The sequence below is a fragment of the Chinchilla lanigera genome, unplaced genomic scaffold (assembly GCF_000276665.1).
Source record: "Chinchilla lanigera isolate Chin_1 unplaced genomic scaffold, ChiLan1.0 scaffold00217, whole genome shotgun sequence".
Classification (NCBI taxonomy): Eukaryota; Metazoa; Chordata; class Mammalia; order Rodentia; family Chinchillidae; genus Chinchilla; species Chinchilla lanigera.
This window is the reverse complement of record NW_004955618.1, coordinates 106,265-117,315: the sequence shown is the minus strand read 5'-3', so window position 1 is coordinate 117,315 and position 11,051 is coordinate 106,265. Positions and strand designations below refer to the sequence as shown.

General features: G+C 43.5%; 1 protein-coding gene across 1 annotated transcript in view; it reads left to right on the top strand.

Annotated features, from left to right (window-relative positions):
- LOC102011071 (PRAME family member 8-like) overlaps nucleotides 1-4,783 on the top strand; it is a 12,582-nt gene extending 7,799 nt beyond the window's left edge. Inside the window, exons 2-4 of the mRNA XM_005415002.1 lie at nucleotides 1,053-1,400; nucleotides 1,794-2,384; nucleotides 3,618-4,783. Coding sequence (XP_005415059.1) covers nucleotides 1,063-1,400; nucleotides 1,794-2,384; nucleotides 3,618-4,266 — 1,578 coding nt within the window. The 5' untranslated portion in view covers nucleotides 1,053-1,062 and the 3' untranslated portion in view covers nucleotides 4,267-4,783. The remainder of the gene's footprint in view (nucleotides 1-1,052; nucleotides 1,401-1,793; nucleotides 2,385-3,617) is intronic.
- Nucleotides 4,784-11,051: the final 6,268 nt, after the last annotated feature.

Below are 11,051 nucleotides of genomic sequence, written 5' to 3'. Positions count from 1 at the left end.
TTTGTCAAGTGTGGCTTTTGCTGGAGGTGTTGTTTATTTTTTAATTTGTTTTTGGTTTTGGTATTTTTTTAAGACAGGATCTCACTAAGTACCTTAAGCTGGCTTTGAACTCACTATGTACGTCAGATTACCATAGAATTAGAAGGGGTCATACTGCCTCAGGCTGCAGCACACTAGGATAACAGGCATACACCACCACACCTGGCTGTTTGGGTTGTTCTCATTTATGCAGTACTAGAATTTAAACCACAGCCTTTGCACTGACCTACCTCACCAGACCTATTTTTATTTAAGTAAAATTTATTTCAACGCATTCTTGCTAAGTCACTAAATTGTACAGGGTGGGCTTGAACTTGGAATGCACTTGCCTTGCTCTGCCTGAGTGCTGGGGTGATAGGCATGTTTTGCCCTGCTCAAGTCTCTGTAGTATTTTAAAGTTGGAGATTTGGTTTTCATCCATTTTCTGTCCTGCACTCAGTCACAAAGTGATAAGTTTTCATACATGGAAAAGTTTTAACAATGTCCACCACAGTTAGCAATTTACATCTCTAACTTCCGCACCTCAATAACAATCTTATATGGCTTTATAATTATTTATTAATCTTCTTAAAATGAAAATAACAGGATCCTTACCATGATGTCTTCCTAATAGCTCCTGACTGGCCTCATGGTTGCAATGGAAATGGTAAGGTGATGGAGCCATAAGACAATTTCATTGCTATTCTAGGGTCTTGTCCCAGTAATCAGAAGATTCCAAGACAAGACGGGGCTGGGATTTCACAACACTACAAAATCACTTTTCAGAGAGACTGGAATTCAAAGGATTAGGGTTTTGAAATGGATAAGGTAGTGGAGTTTGATGCCAATAGAGGGAGAGGTATGGCTTTGTAGCCACCCAAGGCAGGGAAATGGGAGTAAACTGAGAAGGCTTTACCATATCCAAACCAGGAACCGTGGCCCCAAGTTGGCCTTCGTAGGTTTAAAAGGGTCTCTGTGCTTGGCATGCACAGAGGCCTCTTCCTGGATATTACCCAGTACTCATCTCCTTGCAGACATCTCAGGATGAGCAGGCAGAGCCCAGTGACTCTTTATGAGCTGGCTAAGCAGAGCCTGCTGAAGAGTGACACCATAGCCAGCACTTCTCTGCATGACCTGCCCACCATGATCTTCCATGACTTATTCATCGATGCCTTCATGGGGGAACACAATGAGGTGATGAAGGTGATGGTGCAGGCCTGGCCATTCCCCTACCTCCCTTTTAGGAGCCTGATGGATTTGAGGAAACCAAAGACCCCATACATTCAGTATGGAAAAATCACACCAGACATAAAAAACCTAGAGACCCTGGAAGCCCTATTGGATGGAATTGACATACAGCTGTCCCAGAAGGTTCACCACAAGTGAGTACGATGCACAAGTAATAGAAAGAAGGACCAGGGAGTTCTGGGAAGGGACAGTTGGTGTCAAGAAGCAAGACAAAATGAAATGAAGGGGAGATTACGATGTTGAAGAGAATCACAGAGGTCTTGGCCTTTGCTGAGCCAAAGGCCGGGAAGGGGTTTCCTGATGTGAAACCTGAACTTGCAAGATACAGTGAACTCAGGAGTAACCTACACCTTCCTACTTTGACAGGATGGGAAGATAAGCCAAGCTGCATGCAAAGGTTAAAAGGGTAGAAAAAGGAAGAAAGGAAAAACAGGGGATTGGCTGTTGCCCAGAAAGTGGAAGACAAACACAGATAGGAAGTAGGGTTTTTATCTCATTCATGAGATTTATTTCTGTTTCACCCACAGCAGGTGGAAGCTGCAGGTGCTGGACTGGAGGGATGTACACCACGACTTCTGGACTGCAGGGCCCAGAGCCATGTGTACTGCTCACTCAGCAGATGCCAGGAATAAGGAAACAGAAAAGCTTAGTTTAACTGACAAGAAGCCAACCTTGAAAATATTTGCAAACCTTTCTTTTGAAGCCTGGAGTTCCTCTTGTGCCACAGAGGACAAATTACAACTCTGCCTCTTAAACTGGGTCAGAAAGAGAAAAGCTTCAGTACACCTGTACTGTGAGAAGGTGATGATTCAATCCAGTGCTGTCACTACAATCCTGAAGCTTCTGCAAGCTGTGCAACTGGAATCTGTCCACGTGCTGGATGTGTTTAGTGCCTGGAGCCGGGAAAGCATGAAAGCATTTGTCCCTTACCTCAAGAAGATGAATAACCTTCACACATTTCATTTCAGCAGCCTGAGTCCAAAATTGTTTAGTGAACCCGGGAAAAACAAATGGTATTCCAACATCTATGCCTTTCATTTAGGACAGCTGCAAAGTCTCCAGGAGCTTCATATAGATGATGTCTTTTTCTTGCATGGAACCCTGCATATGATCTTCAGGTGAGTGGGTGGCAAGCTCTCCTGCACAATTGTGGTTACAGTAAATACTAAGAAGCCTTCTCTCTGCCCATCTGCTGGCCTAGGGGAAGATGCTAGGAAGTGAGAAAGACAATATTTCCTGGAACATGTCATAGTCTCCCCCTACCTCCCATGTAAAACCAGGGATAAAACATGGATAGGAGGTCTGGAGCAGCCCCTTTGCCCAGAAAGCCAACAGGAAGGGAACAGATAAAATGAGGGTAGACTAGGTTTCTTCCTTTGGAAGCAGGTCTTCGTAAGGAGCTGGAAAGAGTGAAGTGAGAGCATGAAAGAGACACAGGCCATGCACCTCTACATTGAACAGTGGATTGTGCAAAGCAGCTGTAATGAGGAGAAATCCAGTGTGTGTGTCCTCCTTTCAAAAGGGCAGCTGTGTGACTGTCTGCATTTCTCATTGTTAGGATAAAACAGTCAATACCCACAAGTTAAAAGAGGAAAAGTTTATTTTAGCTCAGACTTTATACAGGATTCAGTCCAGAGTTAGTTTGCTCCAGGCAAGGAGTGAAGAAACAGTTCACTGCAGAGTGGGCAGAAAGCAGCAAGCTGCCTTATTGCTTCCCTTTATATTCCACCCAGCTATAAGGCTATTTTTTTGGTGCCATCCACACCCAGGTTGGTGCATTCATCTTTAGTGATTTTATGCCCTACAGCCAGGCAAAACCTGTCATTGGACTGATCCAGTTATTACAACCATAATCCAGCCACTTCCTCCAGTCTCCTACCAGTTAGTACATAAGGCATTGGGGGGACAGCAAGTTAAAAACCATTACAATTATAATAGAAAAGGCAATGAGCAAATGGGAAGGGCAGCAGTCTGGAGCTGAGGGTGAGGAAAAGGAGTACAGGGCTGTAAACAGGGACACAGTCTTTGCTAAGGACACAGGGCCAACTCCAGTGCATTGGCCAAACATACCTACGGTCATTCTTCTTGCAAATTGCTCACCTGCCTCATCTGGCCAAAGCTGTGGTTTTCTGATTGGTGCTGAGCACAGGGAGCTGTAGAGAATGGAGACTGAGCCAATCAGACAAGTGATGGTAACTTGAAGGATTAGTGCCTTCAACACACAGCATCCCAGTGATTGTCAGATGCTGAGAGAAATGTTAGGGCTAAGCTGGCTCTGCAACCTTGAGGACATTTCCTAATGCACCCTACTCAACACTGCCATTCCTATGAAATAACTTCTCTCTCTGCAGGAGCCAGACCCCCTTGGAGGTCCTCTCCTTGAGTTCAAGTCCACTGAAGGAATCTGACCTGAAGCATCTGTCCCAATGTGCAAGCACAAGCCAGCTCAAGTCTCTGACTCTGAGGAGGATTTCAATGAAACCATTCAATCCTGAGATTCTCCAGGCTCTGATAGACAAAGTGGCCAGCACCCTGGAGACCCTGGTCCTAGAGCACTGTGACATCACGGACTCCCATCTCCTTGCCATCTTGCCTGCCCTGAGCCGCTGCACTGGGCTCAAGACTTTCAGTTGCTATGGGAACCACTTTTCCCTGGGTATTCTTCAGGTCCTGCTGCATCTAACTGCCGGACTGAGCCAGTTGTCTCAGGGGCTGTACCCTGCCCCACTAGAGAGCTATGAGTCCAATATTCCAACAGAGTTTGTGCACCCTGAGCAGTTTGGTAAGGTCTGTGCTGAATTAACACAGGTTCTGAAGGCCATAAGACCATCACTTAGGATCCAGATCTGTACCTACTCCTGTGATTTGTGTATGATATGTCAATTCTGTAGACTCCAGCCCAGTGGGAACTGGGAAGTCACACAGGAGTATCGTTATCAAAGTATCATTAGATGCTGCAATTGTGTGCGTCCCCTTGGTGAACATATTTTTCAACTGTAGATAACCCTTGAAGCCTCCTGCACTCACAGGCAGGTTTGTGGGATACGATGGATCATGTGGGCCTGATACTCATCCATGTATTATTCCACTGAATTTATAGCTCAGTGTGATTTTGAGAGGTTAAGTCTGTCAGAGGAGGTGGGTCACTGGGGTCCTGGCCAGGAAGAATCCATCTCCCTCCCCTGTAAATCTATCTTTGCTTCCAATATCCAGACCATGAGCTGTTTCTCCACTGTCATGTACCTCTGCCATGTTGGCCTATGAACTGAATTGTAACACAAAATAACATTTTCTTTTTAAAATTGTGAGTGTTAGATATTTTGTACCAGTGACAAGGGAAACACTGAAGATATGTATATGTCTGAAGTTAGATCTATTTGGCTGATCGTCAAATGGTCACCAAGGAAACCTTGCCAGGAATGGAAGAACATGTCCATACTCCCAGTACGTTGGATGCTGAGGCAGGCAGATCACCTCCAGCTTGAGGCCAGCCTTAGCTACATAGTGATACCCTATATCAAAAATAGACAAATAAAGTAATCTTAATATAAACTCTTTCATGAAGACCCAGTGACATGATGTTCAAATTTACTTATGCAACTTTTTGTTTATTAGTATATTTGCCATGCATAATTATTACATTCATCTTGGACAGTGAAGCTTGATTTATTTGATTTGTATAGGTGATTGAATTAAGGATTTTCACACTAAGTTATCTCTCCATCCTTTTTTAAGTTTATTTTTTTTTTCATTTTTCTTTTTACATGTTTGTGGAACTTAATGGTCACATTCCTCATGGGGAGTTAGTTCATACACGGAATACATGTTAACTATTTTTATATTCCATTCCCTTCCCTCCCATCTCTTAGTCCTCTTCCATTTGCGAGTTTATTTTTTTGAGACAGGGATTCACTAAGTAGCCGTTGTCTAGGTTAGGCTCAAACCTGAAATCCTGTCTCAGTCTCCAAGGATGCTGGGATTACAGACATGCACCACAACAAAAAGCTTGACTTGTCACTTTGTCTTCAACAATTTCCAATGGATGCAGAAAAAAGCCACTGGATTGCTGTGTGTGCATGGGGACAGGCTGTGGGATCTCCAGACACCAAAATAATATGCTGCCCTTCAGATCCTTACTTCTCTTTTCCAGTGCTTGAATACTGGGGCCTCAAACATGCTAGGCCAGTGGTCTACCACTGAGCTACATGCCCAAGCCCCTCTGCTCTTACCTCCTTCCCTGGGGACATCTGTTTATTTTTTTGGCTGTTTCCAGAGTGGTGGAATGCACAGCCTTCATGTTGGCCTCATTCCCTTGGGGCTGCATCTGCATGCCTACAGCCTCTCCTGGCCTGATGATATTGCACTCTCTGGATGAGCAGAGTTGAGTTAGTCATCCCTCTACTGAACAATAGCTGGACAATTCCAAACACCAAAAGTGATGAAGAGAGTAGCTGGGAACATCTGGGTGGAGTTTTGCTCTCTTGGATGAACACTTTATAGATCCATTGTTGGGACCTGTGCTAGGGATATATGTTACCATTTTTCCCGTGACAATCTCTCTTGTTCTATTTGTCCCATAAAAGACAGGGACACTCTCCCCAGCCCTGTGCTGCATAGCTGAGCATGCAGGCTGGCAAGTGGTAGTAACTGCTGGCTGCACCAAGATGGCTGGGAATCTCCAGCATTGTCACTGCTTCTAAAAGGAAAATTTGAGTAAGTGAACAACAGCAGGCATAAACTGATGTGAATAAGATGCACGTAGAGGGGTTGGAGATTTAGTTCAGTGGCACAGCACCTGCCTGGCAAGTGTGAGGTCGTGAGTTCAATTCCTGGTACCAGAAAAAAAAATAAGATGCATGTAGAAATGCAGCACTCATGATTTTATGTATAATGCAATTTTTCATATCGGGATTTCACTATGTAGTACAGGCAGGCCTCACACTAACTATGTGGCCCAAGCTGGCCTGAAACTCATGATGATCCTGCTTCAGCCACCTGACTGCTGGGGTTAGATGCATGCACTACCATACAGGGCTTAATTCTTTATACTGACCCAGAACTTTGCCACATAACTAAGGCTGAGCTTTAACTTTAAGTCCTCCTGCCTCAGCCTCCTAGAATACTTGCATTACAAGTATCTATCACCATATGTGGATTCATAATTATTTTTAAATCCTTTTTTTGCCTAAAATGGACCACTGGGAAAGCATGCATAGAAATGATGTGATCACTGTTCCATTAAAGGGCGCCTGAAGAACTGACTCCCTAACAAAGATTCATAGTGCTCTCTCTGTACCTGTGGCCTCTACATCTGGTGATTCTATTTTTACAATGCTTGTAGTAAATACACAGAGGCCTTTTTAATTATTCCCTAAAGAAACAGTTTAGCACCTCTTTGCATTGTATTAGATGATGATTTAAGTGTATGGCAACTTCTATACAAACACTACAGCACATGGAACAATGTTTTTTAGCATCCACAGACTTACATACGGAAGAAGGAGGTAGAACCAATGTCCCTTTGTTTTATTTTAAAGAGAGAAAAACAAAACCAAAATAATAAAAACCAAAGACACAAATAAAACAACATAAAAACTATAAAAATGATACAGAATTTGAAAACAAGGTGAATGAAGCTCTGTATCATTTCTAATGTTTTTCATTACTTGTTACTGGCTTTTAATAGTTTGACCAGTCTTGCATTCTTATATCTGGTAATCTGAGTAACTTTGTTGATAATAACAATATGAAATATAACAACCATTGTTAATGTTTATCCATAAATAAAAGAACCAATGTCCCACTGATGCTGAGGGATGACTATGAATCTTCCAACCCAGTTAATGTAGAGTTCTAGGATGCAGAAGGCTGCAAGTGTTGATGGTGGGCAGCATCAACCAGTGGGCAAGACATGGCCTGGGCCTGGCTGCATCTCACTGGATACATGATGCCCTATGTGAGCACTAGAGTTCCCAAATGGACAGCAGGAATACCAGGACCTGTCTGTTGCAAAGAATGGAAAATGTATGGAAAGTACTTGTCACAGGAGAGAAGCTCCCCAGCTAATTATTACCATTATTCTTTCCATCCTCTCTTAGGGTGTCACACCAAGACCTATACAGCCAATTTCCTGGAAGAAGCCCAGGGTTCTGGAATATAATTCCTAGTGCATGACTCCACCCTTGTCACCATGCAGACTTGTCACACTCGACTCTTGGACACTGGGATCCCTGTGCCCAATAACACTTCTCCCACAGCAGCCCCACTGCTTTGTAGGCTTGGATGCAAAGTCGTTGGACAATACAGCCACTACATGGGAAAATAAAATTCCAGTGGTTAAAATATTTAGAATGCACCTAAACCTTTTTTTTTTCAGTGCTGGGGATGAAACCCAGCAACTTGGGCAAGTGCTCTACCACTAAACAACTACTCAGCCCCCATTTGTGTTTGCATTTTGTGAATGCTAAATGTGTTTCTGTTCTCTCTTTTGGGACCAGCCTGCGAAGGGACACTGGACAGTGCCTAGGAATTGGGTCTGGCCAGGCTGGCACCCACAAGCTTTGCAGGGAGATGAGGGATTGCAGGAATACTGAGCGTCCAGAGGAGGAAGAGGCAGTGTAATCTCTCTTCCATCATATATAACTGTCCTCCTGCAGTCCAGCCAGCCCGCACCCTCATGGCTCTGCCACTCAGCCCTGTTCCCTCTCCCTGGGACCCAGCAGAGCGTGGGGCTGAGGTGGCTGGGGAGTGGGCCTGGGCCCCTTTGTACTATGGAGCTGGACCCTCCACCTCTCTGAGCCCCATTCTCCACCTTTTATCCTCCATCTAGTCCTCTGAATTTTCCCCCTCTCTCTGTTGAGGCTGTGAGTGGGAAGAAGGAATTGGACTGACTAGGACTGAAGTCAAGCCCACTTGTTGCCTATGTGATTTTGGGGAATCACAGAACCTCCCTGAGCTATTTTCCCATCTATTAAATGTGCTGAAGGAGCATAATGACTCCCTCACAGAAGTGTTTTAAGAATTAAAGGAGATAGGCCAGGTGTTGTGGCACACACATGTAACCTCAGTACTCAGGAGGCTGAGGCAGGAGGATTGCTATGAGTTGGGAAGCCAGCCTGGGCTATACAGTGAGGTCAAGGCAGCATGAACTACATAGTGAAACCCCGTTTCAAAAAAACAAATCAATAAAAAGGAATTAAATAATATTATATGCTTTGTGTGTATTTATATCTATTATACCAGTATCTATGTGTGTACATATTTGATTTTCATTACTTTATAAAGGCATCCTTTTTCTTGTTGTTTGCTTCGCTGGAAATTAAACCAGTGTCTTTATATTTGAGTTTCATCCCCAGAACTTTTTACTTTTTATTTTGACATAAGGTCTCACTAAGATTCCCTGGATGGGCTCAAAGCCAGGCATGGTGGCACACACCTGTAATCTCAGCACTCAGAAGGCTGAGGTAGGAAGATCACCAAGAGTTTAAGGCCAGCCTGGGCCGCATGATCAGTTTACAGCCACCCTGAACTACATAGTGAGACCCTGTCTCAAAAAACTAAAAATAAAAAATAAAATTTGCTCTACAGACTGGGTTCAAACTTACAAGCTTCTAATCTCATCCTCCCTGAGAGCTGGGATTACAGGCTTGCAACACCATGGTTGGTTCATATCATCTAGAATACATAATTATTGAATATGAAACTATTTCTCTTAGAGGGAACATAAGGTTGGCTTCCATTGAGCCTCTGGTCATATTTTCATCAAGGAATCAATACATAACCTTGTTTCATGTGTGTTTCTGTTTAAGGACAATTTATTTAATATACATTGGGAAAACACCGACTATAGGTCATGGTTGGACAAAGATTTTCTACCACACATGTTTTCTCAACAAGGCATTTCTCATGCTCTTGCCCTTAGGAACATGAGTCTGTATGCAGCATGACATCTGGGGGCCATTCCCATTTTAAGTAGTGCTAGATATCAAACCCTGGGCCTTTGCTACTCAGGAGCTCTACTCCTGAGTTGGGCCACTTAAGAAATGAAATGAACAAAAAGTGCACTCGGCAGAGCCCAAAAAGGACACCTGTTTTCAGCACAAGAGCTGGAAAGCACAGGCATAGGGTCACCTTGTTCAAACCCAGATGGACACATGGAGCAGTGGCTGGCCACTCGGTTGCCCCCACCCCTCTACACTCAGGCATGTACACACTACTGGCATCACCGCTGTGATAGACAACTAAGTTAGGCAGAAATATTGTAGGCCATCAGCCAGGGGTAGGCCCTCAAAGGAGCCAGGTCAGAAGATGAGATACAGTGCAACTGTAGGGAGGTAGACACCTCCACATGGAGGATGAGACCTCAAGACAAAAATGAATGCACCCACATACTTCTCTTAAGGATAAACAATAGTGATTGATATTCTAAATAGTTATTTATCACCTTGAGAAAGCCAAGGAGAGCAACTGGCCTCCTCCAGAAAAAAAATATCCTGTTTTTGTTCAGGTCAGCTTGCTATGTGACTTGTTTTCCTATTTGATCTCCATTTAATAAATATTACCTGAGTGATTATGCTCATAATCTTATTGATTGACCATAGTTTTGCCCTACCTCATGCCCATCTTGTAATTTCCCATTTTCCCAACCTTGGACCCACCTCATCTCATGGTTTTGCTTTATGAAAGTCCCTAGAAAGGCAGGGTCCTTGGCAATGCTCTTGGGACGCCCTGTGTCTCTCTCTCAGACAGAAGCTTTCTTTGCCCAATAAATATATTCTGCTCTTAACTTCCATTGCTCCTAGAATTCTGTCTTTGAATTTAGAGAACATGAACTTGTATCAGATATCTAGCAGGTAGGGCATTTCTTTGCCTTACATCAATGCCACCAGTATTGATTTCAGGGGTTACAAATAAGTTTTTACATATGACTCAGCAAGTGGACAATTTTGCAAATATAAAAGTTCTAAAGACTGTATTAAACATATAATAGTCATGTTGGCCCACTGAGCTCAACCTATACCATGAGTATAGGGTTATTTTAGGGTTTAACTCATATAAGCATACAGATTTTGCAACAGTACTGGACCTATAATACAGACACAACAAAACCTAGGGAAGCGTCAAGGGCTTAAGGGCTGGGGATGTAGTGAAACCTCAGAGCTTGGGATGAAGTTAGACCTGGAAAATTTAGTAAGACTCTGTCACTGATAGATAAGATAAGAAAGAAGGAAGGTAGGAAACACGGACACACAGACTAGGGCTGTAACACAGTGTGAAGAGAATGAGTTCACTCTCCAATACCAAAATAAAAGAAAAAGAGAAAAGAAAAAATACTGGCCCCGCCCCTTCCTTGCTACATGACTGCTGCAAGGGATCTTTAACCCGAATGGATTTATGAGCCTTTTTGTTGCTGCTTTTGGTAGACTGTAAGAACATGACTTGAGGAGCCCTGACATTCTGCATTATGTTAAAAAGCAAATCACTTCGGTGGAGGGGTCACTGCTTTATAGCAAAAATAACCTTTGCAAACATTAGCATGAATGTGTGTTTCTAATACTGTAGCGCGCCTACTGCCTCTTAACCTTGCTTGGCTGGAACTAAACTGCAAGGTACCAGTCAGTGGCTCCCTCAGCATAAGGGTGAGTGAGGTCAGCCTCCCGGAACATCTAAAATAAATCTACCTTACACCCCGCACCAAGCGCACAGGGTGTTTCATTATTTGTTTTTAAATTCATTGCGAATGTCGTGTGTGTGTTAACCAAGAACTTCAAGCATACTAAGCATGA